Source organism: Thermobia domestica, chromosome 15, assembly GCF_964235325.1.
Source record: "Thermobia domestica chromosome 15, izTheDome1.hap1.1, whole genome shotgun sequence".
Lineage (NCBI taxonomy): Eukaryota > Metazoa > Arthropoda > Insecta > Zygentoma > Lepismatidae > Thermobia > Thermobia domestica.
The window spans coordinates 22,777,017-22,795,991 of record NC_137468.1 but is presented as its reverse complement, the minus strand read 5'-3'; the positions used below and the strand labels follow the sequence as shown (position 1 = coordinate 22,795,991).

General features: G+C 34.8%; 1 protein-coding gene across 2 annotated transcripts in view; it reads right to left on the bottom strand.

Annotated features, from left to right (window-relative positions):
- Positions 1-2,159: 2,159 nt before the first annotated feature.
- Positions 2,160-18,975, bottom strand: part of LOC145672106 (uncharacterized) — a 44,828-nt gene continuing 28,012 nt past the window's right edge. Inside the window, exons 3-4 of one of the 2 annotated variants that reach the window (XM_081741377.1) lie at positions 18,531-18,692; positions 2,160-10,045 (exon numbers count right to left, since the gene is read on the bottom strand). In XM_081741377.1, the coding sequence (XP_081597503.1) occupies positions 4,406-8,827 (4,422 nt within the window). In that variant the 5' untranslated portion in view covers positions 8,828-10,045; positions 18,531-18,692 and the 3' untranslated portion in view covers positions 2,160-4,405. The remainder of the gene's footprint in view (positions 10,046-18,530; positions 18,693-18,975) is intronic. The other variant, XM_081741378.1, reaches the window with a different exon arrangement.

The following is an 18,975-nucleotide window of genomic DNA, read 5'->3' as shown; positions in this document are numbered from 1 at the left end:
TGTTCCCCTGGATTTGCCGAGCTTATTCGCGCTAATTATATATTCCGCTGAAAATCTAACCAAATGGAGCCAACAAGACAACCCACAGAATACACAGAATAGACAGACAGACAATCTAATAGAAAAATTGAAAATTAACTCACCTCTGAAAATCCACGTTTTTACCTCAACTTTCTGTAGTTTCTCTGCCCTCAATCGTCTCGGACTCTCTTATCAAAACAAGAATATTCCACTGTAGCGTGAGGTTATGCTAAGGATTCAATTTAAATGATCTCAATTCAATCAGAAACTCAAATGAGAAAATGGGACGTAGATCCACAATTTCCCACATTCACGAAATCGAGAAAAATGCAGAAACAATTATAATAATGTGATTCTGAGTATTATTGACGCACTTTTCTATAATTTGCTTGCTAACAGAATCAGAGAGAACTAAACCAAGCCTCCCTTTCAACACTTTTATCAATTTTCCCAGCAACACTAATTTCACTAATTTTGCAAAAAAATGCAAATACACGAAATATTGCAGCAAATGTAATATCACTATATTCATAATCCTCACTTGTAATGGATATTCTTATTTCTTTCAATAACAAACTCTTCTATAAACGAAGACTTCAATACAAGAAACGTGCACCAACACGAAACGTCCATTTAGCTTCGTAATCCATTCGAACAACTGAATCCTTCCAGATATTACCCGTTCGCAAAACACAGCCCAAGTCAGCTAGCCGAGGCCAGCTGCTTGCGGCCGCAAAGTTGTGACCATGCGCAGTCGACGACCAGCGCATAAGCGAAGACCTTGATGTTTCTCGGTTACGAAAGGCAAAGGAAATCTTCTCACAAGCATTAGTTTTACATTCAAAACTTTCTCTCCTATTTTTTAAAAAAAATTCGAAGATGATTTTTTTATAAGCTAATGTCTCCTTCTGTAACACATAATATTAAATACAATAATAGTAATTTTACCAGTTTCCTTATCGAAGATTTACATTTTTATTTTTTATAATTTCTTTTTTTTTCGTGACTTGTAACGGGCACGTTACACTCAGTGGTAGAGCGCTCACCTCCGGTGCTTAGGGTCCCTGGTTCGATCCCAGCTTGCGCCGAGTGGACTTTGTGGTGGACAAACACCATGCTCGTGGGTTTTCTCGGGGTTCTCCCGTTTCGTCTCACTTTCTTCATTCCACCATTTTTCATTCATTTCTCATAATCACCGTCTCCTTTAGCCTAACCGGCATAACCGTGGGACGTAAAACTTAAAGATTTCATTTCATTTCAATTTACAATAGCCACTTCAACACGGCGCTGAGAGACATGAGGTGACGATACAAAATATAGTCAAATTTGGAATGAATCGCTGAACTAGAATATTAAAATAGTAGAGTATATGTTGTGTTTGACAATTTAAAATCCTAATATAAATAACTTCTTCACTTATTAAAAAAAAAAAAAAAAACGCTGAACAATCGAAATGCAAGTCGTAGTCCTACAACTTCTCACAAAGTGAGTCAAAAGCTGGTTTAGACTCTCGAACTCATAGTTTTACCAAGGAAAGGGGTTACATTTCTGCATTGAAAACAGAAATACAGACATAAGTTACCAAGCCAATTTTAAATTTTTACACGAAACCTAATGAAATTATAGAAACAAATTTATATAGCAAAAGAAAGTTCTAAACATGAATTGCATATTTGGCGAATAATTACAAGAATTGGAGGGGATAAAACTAACTGAAACGACTCTTAGGAGGGTTTGAAGGATCAGGCAGAAAATTATAATAAAAATAAAAATGTGCGTTTCCTTTATTCGAAAGAAGAGAGTAAGGTCGAAAATATTTTAGAAGCTTGCGACATATGAAAAAAGAAAGGTACATTTTCTCGGTTATCTTTTGGAGGAAGAAACAACGAAATAGTTTTCCGTTGAGCAAAAATTTTCTTTAAGGAGCTAAATGTATGCTGAATTTGATATATATATATATATATATATATATATATATATATATATATATATATATATATATATATATATATATATATATATATATATATATATAAACCCTCTAATGATATGAAAACAAAATTCCAAAAATTACGATAAATTTAAGAATTTAAATTTAGAATCGTAGAAATGTAACTAACTTCGAAGGGTAGGGAACAACGTAAGGCTCTAGGTTCAATCTCTGGAAGGCACTCCAGGTTGTTGTGAACAGAAGTGTGTTAATACTGTTCCTCTGTTTTTCTTGTCTTCCTTTATTGACCGTAGCCCACCATGTTCAAAGCAATCTAACCATGAACTTTTCACCTACGTATATACTTCTCAGGAACATATTCCATTTACTGTTATCAGGGAATCACCTCCTGCCTTACTTTCCACTTCTTCTGAGACACCTTGTATATAATCTTTGGGCATAAAAAATGGGTGATCCCCAATATTATTGAATTTAGTAAAAATTGACAGAAGCAAGTAATTTTAATTGACTTGAATAAAACACAGTTGGAAAAGTGGATGTACTTCAGCTAAGCATTAAGTATCGAAGAAAGAATTCAGCTGTATTAAAAATGCTTTGTGATACATTTTCAACTTGTAACATAGTTTATTTAAAATATAGTTAGAGTACAAAAATTCAACATGACTTAAATTTTATAGGAATAATTCAAAATCACATAACTTACAATCTATTTTTTCTAAAATTTGTTAATACGATTATTTAAAGTTTAAGGACAATTACTTTACAATGGTAATAATTCAAACTTACAGACCTCAAAATCCGATTTTCTTCTAAAATTTCTTAATATTAAAAATGTAATGGAAAACTGTTTTTGTGTCATCAGCAGGGCCCGGATCTTGTTGACAAGTCAACTTTCTTCTGTTCCGCATATGAGAAGGCAAGTTCAAGTAAAAACGTTATCCATCAACTCTAGGTTCTAAAAATATACTTTTTTAGGATCAACTTTTGGTCTCTTTTTGCTGTTTTGAAATTTCAGGTCATTTTTTTAATATTTTAAGGTAACTTTTAGGTCACTTATGGTCTTTTTATTCTTTTTTTCTACATAAGGAAATCTTTAAATGAACACGGTTTACGGATGTGGAAAAGACGAAGTTGAACAATCTCTTTTCTTACTTCCTGACTATTGGAGTGGAAAAACTGCATTCTTAACAAGCTAATGAAAACTAAACTGTAGCTGGTTAACGAAAGGCGGGGGTTGGTAGGTGGCCAAACAGATAGTTTTGGGTTATTGACCACAATGAATGTTATCACGTGAATAACTAAAAATGCATTAGAAGGCGTACAAGGGCTTTAAACGTGTTTTTATCTATTATTTTCCTGTAGTCTAAACTTGCTAAGTTTTATTGTTTAAGAGTGCTTCCTAGTTTCAACTCGGGAGTGAACTGACGCTTTCAATACTTACAATGCCGTACAATGGACTGATCAATGGACATAAGTGATAAATGGACTGCAACTAACTGAAACAAAACTTTTTGAATATGAGTGAGAAATGTTAATTAAAAATCCAATGGATATTAAAACATGTCAATGTTAATGAAATAAAAGTTTGAGAAAACGTAAGTTTTAAGGTCAATTTTTTGTGATTTTAGGGACATTTTACAGGAATTTTAGTGTCATTTTATAGGTCACTTTTTAAATTTTTTTAGGTCAACAAGATCCGGGCCCTGGTCATCAGTAATGATAGCTGATTGACATGCTTAACTAAGTCCAGTTGTATTTATTCCCGTTTTATATACTATGTGATTTTTCTAGAATAATGGTTCTCAATAATTTTAAAGTCGTTTCTACCCTTACTTCACTCGTCATTTGTTTTTCTACTATATCAAGGTGCTTTTCCACTCTTAAATATAGTATAAGTCGTTATTTCTTTGCAATGTATAGTCATGTTCAAAAAAACTAACCACTCACCTCTCCTTGAAAAGAATTTTAATATTGTCCACAGTTTACTCTTTTACTCTTGTCCACAAATCCAAGAGATGTAGATTTTCTTTGTCTAATTGAGACCTTGATTTAGATACAAAGAATTGCACTTTTCTACATAAGCAAAGTGGGTGGCCAAGATATTTTCAGAACAAGACTGTACATTATTTATCTTAACGTACCATATATTTGATAGTCTCTCCTCAGATAATACACAATAAAAGAAAAGTTGAAGGCAAAATTGGGTAACTTTTGAGGTTAATGAATTTCAACTGCAAATATCAAGTAATTTAAGCAAGTGTTGATTAAGATAATAAATTCGGCAATGTACAATGCAACAGAAAGTCGAAGATGGATTGTATTTATACCAAATCCATTTCTAGGGATAGCATTGTGTTTTAATGAAATGGGAGCTAATTACTATGGTAACTGAAATCGACACAAGAGATATATTTTATTTCAAACATATTTTACTCAGTGGAATGAAAGATTGCTGACCCCATACCTCAAACGCAATAAGGTCAGCGGTGAAATATTAACTTGACTTAAATTCTTTAAATCAGCAGGTTCAAGCGCATAATCCAATGGTGTTTTACCATTTCCATCTTCAGCATTACAAATTTTGTTATACTGATCTGGAGTTAGGAGTGAACGCATTTTCTGTAGAAAACAATCATTCCGAACACAAAATGCATAATGAGCTGGCACTTTACCACCTCCTTTACTAATGTGGTGGGGTTCTCTTACACTAAAAACTTCCATACGATAAACAGAGTCTAGTTTCTCTATATACTTAAACAACACGTCACAATTACGTCTTTTAGCTGCTGAATGTACTGCTGTTTGATAGTTATAGGATGGGCACGTCATTAACTTTACAATTTGTTCAGGTTTCTCTATATGTTTGAGTAAAATATCGACCATTTCATAGTGACCATCTCTAATCACATCGTTTAGTACATCAGGTCGCGTTTTATTAATAAGATAAAAAATTTTAGTATGATCTACATTTCCTACAAATTCTAACAACTTTTCTGTAATCTCCTTGTACCTACTTTCAATTGCAGAGAATAGTACTGAACATAGATTAGACATTTCAATGAAGCTTTGCAGATTTTTCTTATTTAAATTACCTTCTACGCATTTCAACAAAAACTTTGTAATTTCTAATAAACCTTCTTTCACTGCCACACCAAGACATGACTCGTCTCTTTGACTTTGCAACAGATTAAAAACAACTTTTCTGTGATTGGATTGAGAAATCAAATTTTCTAGTTCATGATCCGTTGTTAGTTTACTATCAAAGAATTTCCTCACATTTTCGTAATTTCCAACGAACACTACATTGATCACAAAATCCCATATATCTAATGCAGTAGTGGAAGACTTTAGTCTGTCAGAAATGAATTCTGAAGCAAAATATTCAGCAAAAGTAACATGAACGAATCTCACTTGATCATGAACAACTTCCACAACAACTCCTGTCTTTTCTTCTCCTCTTTTTACCTCTTCTATGAAATTATTTATTTCATCCCTTTTCTGCTGACAAAACAGTTTCTCTAAATCATGTTCCTTGAAAATTGCGTGGACAGATAGACTTTTGTGATTTTGTAAAGCTTCCTTAAAGCTTCTCTCGATCATCCGCATTACCTTTGGATCATTAATTGGCATATTAGGCGCTTTTTCTCCAAAGAGAATTTCATGGAATTTGATGTTAATAAAGTGATCATAAAGATACACTAAATTAATGTTCTTTACAGAGATGTCTGGACTTTCAGAATCACAGAATGCTTTCATATCTTTTATGAAACTTTCTGCTATCATGTATGTATGCAAAGGTATACCCATGAACTTCTTATCTCGGTCATAGGTAGACTCAGAAAATCTTTCTAAAAGTTCATCCCTAAAGATAACATGTCTTTCTCTATTTCGTTCGCCAAGCTCTTTTTCTTCAAACATCTTTTTCCATATTTTCTCCAACAGCTTCTTTTGTTCATTTTGAGAAAAGGGTTTCAGTGAAAATGAAAAGGATCCTAATTTATTTTCGAGTTGCTCTAAAAAATTATAGGGACGAGTAGTTACCCATACCTTTCCTTTATTAGCACTTTTTAGAAAAGTCAGTAACTTAATAACTACCTCCGTGTAGTCAGGACTTACCTCATCTAATCCGTCAAACAAGAAAGCTATTTTACCCTCGTTGTAACACTTATTGAACAATTCGATTTCCAATAAATTCAAGTCCTTTGTGCGTTCTTTACACTCTCCCAAATAAATTTTGTTATTATTTATGGTTATTGCACCGAGAACGTTTTCTATTTTCTTTACATTTCCATTTGTGTCTGCTTTTCCCCTTGTAAAAGATTGAAATCCTGCAGTTTTATAGAGAAACTCAACAACATCTTCTTCCTGAATATCTGTTTTCCGTTTCAATTCATTTAATTCCTTTGAGCAATCCAACAAATTACACTTGACGATCCATGAAGAAGGGTGGCGTCTTTTAGTCACTATTGCTAAATGGGTAAGGAAAGTAGACTTCCCCATTCCAGGTTCAGCAGCAAGGATGACTACATCATCATCGATATTGTAAATGGTTTCTGGTCTCAACTTCCAAACTTTTTCTTCTGACCTTGAAATACATTTTTGCACTTTTTCTAAATTTCCCTGAGATTTTTGCCACACTAGATCGTTATTTTCTTCTCTCTTGAACCAGTGAATATTGCGCGATGGGTAACCTTCAGATAACTGTTTAAAGTTCTTCTCTTTATCAGAAATTAATAGAATATCTTGATCTGGATTTACTCCACTGATCTTGCTGTCGTAAGTAAGAAAGATGTTACATTTGTTGAACATTTCTTTCATTACGCTTTTACTCCCTTCTATAAACTCTTGTTTTATGTTTATGTACCGACGTAAGTATCGATGGATGTAATAGTCCCGATCATTCTCATACTTCGGATTTGTGTGGAGTTTTCCTATCTTTAGTTTCTCATTTTGAATTATCTTAGATAAAGTATCCGATTTTATCAGATGAACTGACTTATAATCTACTAATTCACTTAACCTAATCTCTTGACATTGAAATACAACTTTCCCTTGTTCTAGAATTGTTTTCTGTGATTCAGACGCAAGATCCATTAGGTTATCTCTATCATCCTTTACCTCTTCATACGTTGTTTGCATCTTATGTTTGAACTTGTTGGTTAAAACATTATCTTCTTCACTAATAAGGAGAATACGTTTTTTATCATCTTGTATTATAGTGGACAATTGATGATATAAATTTCCTATATCTTCGCCAACATCTTCGCATTCAATTACAAATAAGTCTTTCCTTCCTCTAAAAGCCTTCATGAAACGGTCTTGCTGACGCAAAACGGAACTTAATCGTACAAAAATGTACTTATTTTTGTATTTGTTACTGCATACTTGGCTTACTTTGAGAACACTTAGTAGCCGTTGCTCAGTATAAATATTAAGAACTCGTTTATTACTGCTGGAATTGAGGAAACTATCCAGTTCCAAGTCCTTAATTGCATTTTCATTAAACTGTACTCTGAATTTCTTAACTTCAGACTCATACTGGAAAAGAAGTCCTGTTAATTCTATTTCACTCAGATTTTGTTTCGCTGTATCAAGCATATTTCTACCATATTCATATGACAAAAACTCATCTCCTTTCCCCTTTAACCAATCTAACATTTTCATGAACACAATATTATACACATATTCCTTCGAAGCAAAGTTGAACTCCTCTCCTATTTCACTTTCAATAACTCTGCCCAATTCCTCTTCATTTGGCTGACTTACTGCAAACACTAACCGATCTAAAAAATTCTGTACATCTTCATCAGAGATAACGTTGTCTGGCCAACCAGTATTACTCCCTTGTCCAAATTCTTCTGTTAATGTGAAAGCAAACTTTGAAGCGTTGATGTTTTCCAAATTTAATTTTTCTTTTTTCCGTCTTTCAAATTCTTCCTTTATTCTTTCTCTGAACTTCTCAGCAGCTCCTGTTAAAATCCCGTTTACAAATGTCTCGTAAAACTTCCCAGTCTTGATATCGATTACTTCTTTTGCTAACACAATATGATATGGCTTGAAAGTATCATTGTTATGATCTATCTGATTCCCTTTCAGCAAATACTCGATTAACTGTTTTGCTAATCTAGTTAAGTTATAGTCTTCTAGCTTTGGTTTTAGCAGTGGAATTAAATCTTTCGTAAACCGACATCGCACAGGTTCTCTAGGGACAAATTCACTATTTATGTCTAAAAGTTCATCTTTTTCTGATATCGCCCCTACGACATCATCAAGTATTTTAGACTTATACTTATCTTTTAATTTAAAGTTAGCATTGGTACAAACTATAACATCCTTGATGACTCCATTCTTGAATATGTTTTCTTCTTTACAGTCTTGATACGAGAAGAAGTATTTAACTAAGCTATAATCAGCATCGCTTTCGGTTAATAGATCACCAAATGTAATCTCCTTTGTTTCGTGGATCTTATGCTTGGCTTGTAGAAGACGATATTCCTTTGTACCATCTTCTTTAGTGATTTCAAGGAACAAATCGTCAAACTTTTTGGCTTTATTTTTCTCAGTAGTTAATTGGAAAGAATAGTGAAAGCGGACAGCACGACTCAAAATCAGCATTAATAATTTCAACTGATACATTGCACCATGCACACCTGACATTCCTTTCCTTTTCACACTTTGATCTTTGGTTTGATTAATTGCTTCTAATTTATCCTTACGTTCACTTTCACATAGATCTCTAGTCTGTACTGGACTTGCACCTGATGTAGAGGGAAGGTTTCGGTCATACGTTCTGTTATTTGTAGTTTCATGTTCAATATATGGTTTCTGAACTGAATGAGTGTTTGGTTGAAACATTTTCACGATATCTTGTTTCTTGAGACGTTTAGCAATGTCTAATGGAATTTCACCTTCTGTATTTTCGATACTGATATCTGGTTCTTTATTTAGAAGTAATTCTACAATATCTGTAGTACAGCCAGATACAGTGGTATGTAATGCCGTATTACCCTCACTGTTTTAAGAATTGATATCTATTTTCTACTCTGGAAGCGGCAATAGTTCAATTATTACTTTTTTCTCTTCAATAGCAAAATGTAAAGGAGAGTTATCTTTATTGTTATTCCTATCAATAACATATGTCTTTATTTACCAGAAATTTTTTCACTTCGTCAATTTTACCTTCGTAGAATGCGAGAAAAAATCCTTCGTTTTAAGGTCGTTCATCGTTGTCAGGGTCATATTCATTATTTGGAGATGGCGAGTTTCCAGCTATAGTAACGGGCAGGATTTATCTTTTGTGAGTGAAAGACGTTTCCTACACTTTTGTAAGTACTACATGAGGGAAATACTATACTCTGTTATTATACCTGCAAATAAAATGCTTTGTAGTTTTGATATAATAAACACAATTATCTTCAATTATTACTTACTAAAAATTATTACCTAAAGTATTTAAAAGAATACATTTTTTTTTACAATATACTGTAACATGTGCTTTGATTACACCTAATATAATAAAAGACGTGAAAACATTACCATACTGTGCTTTATACCTTGTTTTTAAATTGTCTTTTTGCTCTTAATTTTCTCTAGACTATTCCCAGATATAAGCGATATTGATTGAAGTTTGAACAACTTCAAATTCATAACACACTGCAATATGTTTTTAAAACAAATCCTTCATATCGTATTAATACATATGAAACATCTTTCACTAATTGAGTTTTTTCACTGACAAGCTTTCGAAATGCATATTACATTTATATTTTTGGAACAATGTATATACCTAAAGTTGATTTGAATTTCAACGGAGAACATAAAGCTATATACATAATATTTACGATAAAATTCACTTGGTAAAATAAATGTAGAACTCAAACAAATCGAGCAAGGCAATATTATTGGAATATAATCTATTTTACTTCTCCGTTCACTTTTACAAGTCTTTTGATATTCCTTCTAACAGTGTTGGCGAGTGATTGCGTACGCAAACAACCAATTCATGATCTGCTGACCTTCCTCACATGACTACTTTGCTTCTTGTGTTCTTAGAGCTTAAGTTTGTTGTGTGACCTACAAAGAAAATTGTATTAAATAATTTATATCTATATATATAAAAGAGAACGTACAAATCCTTTGTTAGCTCATCACGCTAATACGGCTGAACCAATTTCTTTCATTTTTGGGGGGTTATTAAGATTTGGACCCTAGATGGTTTTTATCATATCACTTTAATTTTCAATTACCAGTGTCTTGAGATAATTGACCATTCAAGTGTCCATAACGTAGAAATCCTTTGTTAGCTCATCATAGCTAAATCTAACCGTATTTATATGCAACCCACATGACCGTGTCACTCGGCGGGTTAACATAAATGACAGGCGATATAATGTTAACATTTACTGCAATCTTCTATGGTTTTTATCATATCACTTGAAAGCGAAAAAGTAAAAATTATCTAAGTAACAAAGTTTATTGCGTTCCGGGGTGACCCCAGCGAAGCGGGGTGAACGCTGCTAGTTACTTAATAAAATAATATTAAAGTATATAGACTAAATAATATATATTAATAATTTACACTTAATATTTCGTTTTCGTAGAGCTAAAATATTCTAACAAAAGAAATAAAATATATAATTAGTGTGCTGACTTAGATTAAGTTTTACATTCTCTATTTTATTTTAGAGATCTCTACGTTCAAACCTATATTCTACCGTTTTAATGAAAGATTTATCAGTTCTGGTCAGTTCCGCGAAGTGAATTTACTGAGGAAATTTTTTACTGTATATACTTCGGGTAGAGTTTTTATCCGTAAAATCCTTTTCATATGAACTTCCAGTTTATTTCGGAAGTGTGTTAGTAAATAAATAAATATGGAGTTTAATATCACACATCACTCAATGCTATTTACTTAACGCGTGATACTTGAATGACTGAAGCTAGTGTTTAAGTGAATCGGAAAACTAGCCGAATTTTCATATTATGTATTGTACTGCCAGCGACGCAACTACGCTAGTTATTGTCCGGGGCAAGAACTCGCCTTAGCGTCCCCCTCTATTTTCCGCCCTCCCAATCCGGCGCCCGGGGCACAAGCCCCGTTTGCCTCCCTAGTTACGTCACTGTGCACTGCTAATAGATATGAAAGATGCGAACTCCTCCTCTGATCTCATGGGTTGCATTACCGAAGAGAAGAATCAACGAACAATTTCTTTTCCGTGTGTAACAACATTTAAGCAAGTATCCAGATCTTAGAATAGAAATCCGGAGGTAAGAAAAGCTTGCACAAGAGCTCCCTCAGCGGGCAAATGATCAGCATTGCCATTTTTGGTGAAAAAAAAAAAAAACAGTTCTATTATTGGTAGAGGTAATGTGATTTGCATTCACAATAAGTTGTCTTTTTAGAATACGCGAAAATCTTACATTGTTAGCTTCAAATGGTGTTAAAGAGCTATCATGTTATTCTCTCACGGTTGAAATCCACAAACATCCCACAGTTACACTAGTCTGGTCCTACTAGCCGACAGATTCTTAACAATGACTGTTTTGTCAGCTCTAAGCGCCATGCTTATACCAGCCTTGTCTTTGAATAAACTCTACTCATCAAGTACCAAGAGATTTTCATGCTCCAAGTTTGATGCTTTAGCAAAGACCTCTGAAATAAACTAGATTAAGTATGCAAAATTTCAATCTTGTATCTTGAAAACAAAGGGCGGAAAAAATTGTTGAAAGTCTGAATTTAGGTTTTCTACATATATGAACACATATATACACATACTGTATTATAAAAATTTACTGCGCCATTACTATTTAACCTAGAGTAATGGTTCAAATGTTATTTTCTTGAGTATAACAAGCCCCTTTTAGCGGTACTACTCATATGTCCATATCATATACCTGAACTGGAAAAATCGGGAAAAACCGGAATTTTTTCTGAAAAAATCATTCCCATCAGAACACTTGAGCCCCTCGAGCCCGGCTCTGGTTTCACGTAGGGATCTCAGAAAAATTTGAAAAATACCCAAAGGTATGCACAATCCATATGCAAAGTTCCAATCTGGTATCTTGAAAACTAAAGGCGTGAAAATGTTTCGAAAGTTGCGTTAAGAAAAAATAAAAAGTTATGCCCCTCCACCCCCACTTGGAGCCGCCAAGTTAACCATTGGGTTCCAAAATGCATCTGGGATGTTCTTTGGTCCATTCTTGACTTGACTAATAAAAAAGACGGCTTGTTAAATACTTGTTACAGAATCTAAATAAACGGTCAAAGAAAATACTAAGTTATGGTAACAAAAGTTACCTAAAATCCTAAAAGGGCTACTAGTGGTAATTCAAGTTTATAGTTTATTTTTGCGTGATTTGTTTTTAAAATCGTGTGCTTGTAGTTTATCGGTGGGGGCCAGGTTCGACCCTTACTATGGTCCCCTAAATGTTCGTTTGGTTTAGACCTCGTTTTTGAATATTTTTGGTTTGTCTTAGATATAATTAACTCTTTTGTGCTAGTTTCATATTTGTTGTTGAGTTTCATATTTGAGTTTCATATTTGAATATGACACGCTTGTGTTCTGTTGGGTGGTGAATCGGTAGATCTAGTTCAAGTTTCATAACTCGTTGCGACCGCTTACAACGAGTAAGTACATGAAATCTAACACGATTGTGTTCTGTTGGGTGGTGAAATCGGTAGATCTAGTTCAAGTTTCATAACTCCTTGCGGCCGCTTACAACGAGTAAGTACATGAAATCTGACACGACTGTGTTCTGTTGGGTGGTGAAATCGGTAGATCTAGTTCAAGTTTCACAATTCCTTGCGACCGCTTACAACGAGTAAGTACATGAAATCTGACACGATTGTGTTCTGTTGGGTGGTGAAATCGGTAGATCTAGTTCAAGTTTCAGAACCCCTTGCGACCGCTTACAACGAGTAAGTACATGAAATCTGACACGAGACCAGTACACATTCCACATAATACTAATGTTTGTAATGAGGGAAAGGAGTTGCATTTAGCAGCAGAGCTGTAGATTGTTGGGTTCATAATGAAAGCTTAAATCCTGATCGGGTAACACAGTATTTTAGAAAAGAAAATGATCTCTTTTATGACTAAAATCTATATAGAGACGTTAGGATGTTCAAGAATTCTAAAATTAAGGTAAGTATATGGAAAATTAAGAAAAGTGAGAGGAATTATATAGTATTTATAATAATATTTGCGCCGCTCTACAACAATTTTAAAAGTTCAGGTTATTAGATCTCCTGCCTATTAGAAGTTTATATTTCTTTCTTTCTCCTCACTCTACATCATCTCTAGAGATAATTTTCTGATATTTTCAACAGTAAAATATCAATTAACTTACTGATGTATATTATGGCTTTTACTTTAACGTTTCAGATAGGAAACCGAGAAGCTGAAAGTTCGAGTGTTTTCAGAGATTATATTGGACTGATGCTGCGAATCTGAGCCCTAGCTACATAAATTCGCTCAATTATGTAGTCGTAATAAAAACTATAATATATCACAGATTCCTATACAACCTGCCCTTCTTCGGCGTAAGTCGTAATCACATAATCTGTAAGATGATGTAAAAGTACTTCTGTTCGTGAGAATACAGCTTTCTGATCAGCTAAAGGTATTTCTTCCTTCTTTGGGGTTTTACTCTCTTTGGCCGTACCTGCTCCATTCATATATCTACAAAACCCGAACGTGTACAAGATCGTCACTCTAAGAAGATGGCCAGGCTAACACCCAACGCTATACGCAACCACAGCGAAGGCATATTCAGGAGGACAGCTCGAGATCATCAAAAGCAACACCTGGCACGTGAGAGAGCGTGCATATAACACTATTTAATTTTGATTGTTTATTTATCATGTAAGTATAAAGCTTTTTTAATCAAAGATAAAGATTTAACTTGCCCTATAAAATACCAATAAAGAAGTGGTATGCCGGGTGTGATTCTGAGAAACATTTATACAGGGTATTTCAAAACAACACCAGAAACGTTTGGGAGGTGATTCCTGACACCAGGAATAGAAAAAAAAGTATAGACCAACCTGGTTGCACAAATGCTTCCTTTCGGGGTTATAGGCTGCGGAAAACATCAAGAAATGAAGTTTAAAAGTCCATAGCTCTAAAAATATGGGACCTACAGTAGTCGGGTCAATACCACTTAGAAACTAGTATGTGTCCTATCCAAATATCTAAGTTTCAGAATCCTTCTGAAACAATTTTTATAAAGGTAGTTTGTGAGTACTTTAAATTATATGCAAGTAGCCAAACTCCCTCTATAAAAATTGTTGTTTGAGTAACTTAGGATTCTGAAATATGTATTTTTGGATAGGGCACGTACTAGTTCCTAAGTGAAGTCTTGACCCGACTACGGTAGGTCCCATTGTTTTGGAGCTATGGACCTTTAAAGTTCATTTTTTTTTATGTTTTCGGCAGCCTAAAACTCCGGAAGGAAGCATTTGTGCATCCAGGTCTATACTTTTTGTCTTATCTTGGTGTCAGGAATCACCTCCCAAACGTTGTTGGTGTTGTTTTGAAACACCCTGTATATACGTAAAGCGTATTCAACAAGAGTTTAAGCAGCATGTATTATTTTCGGTTTACATACCGAAAATTGAATTTGGGAATACAAATAACAGTAATATATATATATCACGACAGTTCTTTGATTCTCAGACACTTGCAATAATAAAAGATGTGAATATAGATCTCTTAAATCAAATTAGGATTTTAGTTGAGGTGATACCATGTAGTAGAGACCTGCACGGGCCGAATTTTTCGGCCCGAGCCCAATCCAGCCCGAACGTACCTAGGCCCGGCCCAACCCGGGCCCGAAAATTTTTGGAGATTTTCGGCCCGAGCCCGGCCCGGCCCGATAAGTTTTTTAGAATTCTTGGCCCAAGCCCGGCCCGGGCCCGATAAATTTTAAAAATTTTTGGCCCGACCCCGGCCCGATAATTTAAAAAAAAAATTAGCTCGAGAGCCCCAATCTTTCTCAAAATTTAGTACTAAATTTGACCTAACCCTCAGAAACATTTTCTAAACTCTGGTTCACAACCTGACGTTTACCTCCCGAATGGTACCATTGCCTCCTAGAACTTTGCCTGTCATCGAGAGAACAAAAACTCCATTCCATGTAACAAAAATCTAACTTAATTGATTTTTAGCATAAAGTGAAGATGGCAACATTGGTTAGCGAGAGGCAAAACATTCCCACCCCTTCTTGTTATATTTTGAGTTCAGTGAAGGTCAAGGTCAGAGCTCAATTTACTGCATAATGCCTGCAATCCTCTATACTGAAAGTGGAGCTGCTAAGCAACACAAACTGTAAATAGTTATTGCATTCTTTGTAACATTTTTCACGGACACACTCCTTCAACGTTTGGCTTTATTCCAATTATCGTTTAACGAAAGTCAATAATTATTTTAAAGAATTGCAATTAATCGGCCCAGCCCGGCCCGACCTGAAGAGAAATCAGTGTCGGCCAGCCCAAGCCCGGCCCGGCCCAAAGAAATAACAGTGTCGGCCCGCCCAAGCCCGGCCCGGCCCAAAGAAATAGTAGCGTTGGCCCGGCCCGGCCCAAAGAAATAGCAGCGTCGGCCCGCCCAAGCCCGGCCCGTGCAGGTCTCTACCATGTAGACATAAAATAAATACGAAAAAAACTTTCTATTTTCTACAAAGAAACAAAAATAGCTTTAATACTTTATGATTGGAACCAAGGTAAAAGTGAGGTTGAACGTGGAGGATGCCGTTTCCCTACTTCCAGAAAATATTTATGGCATCCCTCCACTTCATAAAAAATCCAATGGGGAAAGATAGGCACGGTGGACGGCGTCACGTCATGCGTACCCTACCTTTCCAGATACACTTTTACCCCTCATTGGAACTATATGACACCTGTTGTTTATAAAATTTGGATCATAATCCAGCAACTATTAAACATGCATTATTATACCTACTAATTTCACAGGTTTCTGAGGGTGAGGCTGAAGTAAATACCAAATAGTTTCGGCATTACCAGCAGGACTTCATGAATAAATTGTCAAAAATTTGTGCAAGATAGATGTACTAAACGTGTTATTGCTTAACTCGGACCCGTCAATTTCATGTCAGCCCCATCAATCTTGATTGAAATGGGAAAAGAAGCCGTTCGCAAAATAAATCCTTAAATTTATTCTGCTGATAAAAAATGTACTATGCGCAGAACCAAGAAACTACAATTCAGATGCTGCAAGAGGATTGTTTCTAATTTTTGATCAAGGTGATTGGTATGCAATTATAAATAATGAACCACTTTCTCTAAAATACTGCTTTTTAGTATTATTGTACCATAGAGTACGTTTTTCTAGTTTTTCGTTTTTGTTGGAGAATACTTGAACGGTTTATCATATACTAACACTAAAATGTCACGTTCCAACATACAAAATATTTCAAAATACAGTACAAATAAGGTAGTAATAATTTCAAGACGTTCTAATGTTAAATAAAGAAATAAATAACTTTGGTTAACTTTCTGACTGAAATATCTCACTGTGTGGCAGATCGTTCAAGGGTACGAAATTCAATAGTGATGAGCAAATGCAAGACCAAGATTAAGACCCGGGTGGTCTTGGTCTTGCACATCAGGTCTTGGTCTTGGTCTTGCACTGGAACCCTTGGTCTTGGTCTTAATTTTAAGAGTCTTGCAAATGCTGCTTTTAAGAGATATTATGCTTTTTATAGGTAAATGTTACTCTGGATATATGGGATAATAAATTCTACAATGCGCTAATAGTAATGGAAATACAATGCATCTTTCTAAATGTAAAATAATTTACGTTCGTGTAAGTATGATGATAGTGTACAATATAGCCGATGACATTTTTTTTCAATGGATGCCCACGCTTCACTACTTATGAGATAAATCACAACGTTTCATAATCTTTTTATATTTTTTAACAGATCCAATACTCCACTGGTTCCAAACTGGGGAGGCTACCCCTGAGACGCATGAAAGAAAATCAAGACGGCACAGATTACTGAAATATCATGAATGGCACAATTATTTTTACACTCTAAAGGCGTCATATTTTTTCTTTTCACCACGATAAGCTAATCTTTGTATTGAACAAACTTCCAATTAAATTTCGAGATTTTGATTTACTGATTCCATTATTCTATCTATGGGGCAGAAACATGGATATTCCAACAAAAAAAAAAGGAAGGTTTTCGAAACCTGGACATAGAGAAAAAAGGAGAGAATTAGCTGGATTGAACGGAAAACGAATGATGTGTTAGAAATAGTAGCAGTAGGGGAGAAAAGAAGGATTTTAGATGTAACTAAGAGGAGGAAGAGGAACTGGCTAAAGAGGAACTTTATTATTAGGGAAGGGCTAGAGGGTATGGGGGAAGGAAAGAGAGGGGAGGGACGAAGGAGACTTGCTGCGTCAAAATGAAGAGACTAGCTGAGGACCACAGTACATCGAAGCTTCACAGTTCAGCAAGTGACTTGTCATTAATTTCAGAATAGCTATGATGATGATGATGATATGTTCAGCAATATTGACCAAAAAAGATAGAGAAAAAAATAAAATAATGATTATAATCAAACCTCTTAATATTTTAGAACGATTTGAATGAAAGCTGAAAACGACTCAACTGTCTATGTCTTTTGTGTAAACTTAATTTATATAAATACTTTTGAACTATATTAGAAATACAAAAAACGGTATCGAACTCCAAGTTATTTGAAATAACTGTACAAAATCACTCCCACTTGTGAATATGTATTATTTATTGTTGTATAATGTTATGTCATCCAATCCTCGTGCTTTACAGCTAAGGAGGCTGAAAGTTATATTGATAAACACTTATTTAACGTATAAGCGTCCGGCTATGAAATCAAGCTTGCACTCTCATGTACTAAGTTTTCTCGTCAAAGTCATGAAAACGTTATTTCGATATTAATTTTATGAGCACACATTAGAAATTTCCAACGGATGTTGAGTCTCGAAGCCAAGGCCATTCCTATGTAGGGCTAAGGAAGGCGGTGATGTTGAGAAATGAATGAAATGGTGAAAAAAAGAAAGTAGGAGGAAACGGGAAAAACCCAAGAAAACTCACGCACAATGTATTTACCCCCAAAAAAGCTCACATGGCGCAAGCTGAGATCGAACCAGGTACACGATGCACCACAGCTGAACGCTCTACAACTGAGCTGGTACTTATGCAAGACTTTTGCGCGAGTGTCTTGGTCTTGGTCTTGCATGCAAGATTCTTGCAAAAACTGCAAGAGCAAGACTCTTGCGCTCATCACTAAAACTCAACTGTCTAGAGTACAGGTGATGGTACAGGCATACTGTAAATCTTGCGTGTATGTGGTCGAATGATGTTTTATCCATTCACTCTGACACACGTAAGTGGTCAAATCAACGCAAGAGCCATTGAGTCGGCTTGAAGTGGTGGAATGAATGTGAAGTTCCTGTATTAACTTCATCAAGAGAGAAGTGAAGTGATGAAAAAGAACAGTTAGCTCTGGTAAGTTCACAAATAAAAATAATATTCATTTAATAGGTACCTTCAGTGGAGTAAATAAAGCGTATCCTCATTGTATGCCGCTTCTGGTCTGGTCATCTTGACAAAGATTCATTTGTAAAGTTCCAAAACTTCCTGACAGTTGAAACAGTAACTTACTCCATAAGCATTCGTCAGTGGACGTAACTCGATATAAGTTTTCTGTCTGGAAAACAGAATAGTGTTATAGTAATATCCCTACTTCTATTTGCTTTTTCCTGTATACAGTAGATCTTTAAACATTGTGTAATCAGCACAGTAAAGGTGTTATAATATTTAATTTGCATGCCAAATTTTTGCATTGTAATATGAATAATTAATCATTTAATTAGGACGATTTTTATATTAATTTAATTAATTTACATATGTAGCAGAGGGAGCAGACTTAATGTTGGTATTTTGTGTATAACTATTGTTTTGTATAGCAGATTTAATCATATATATGACAT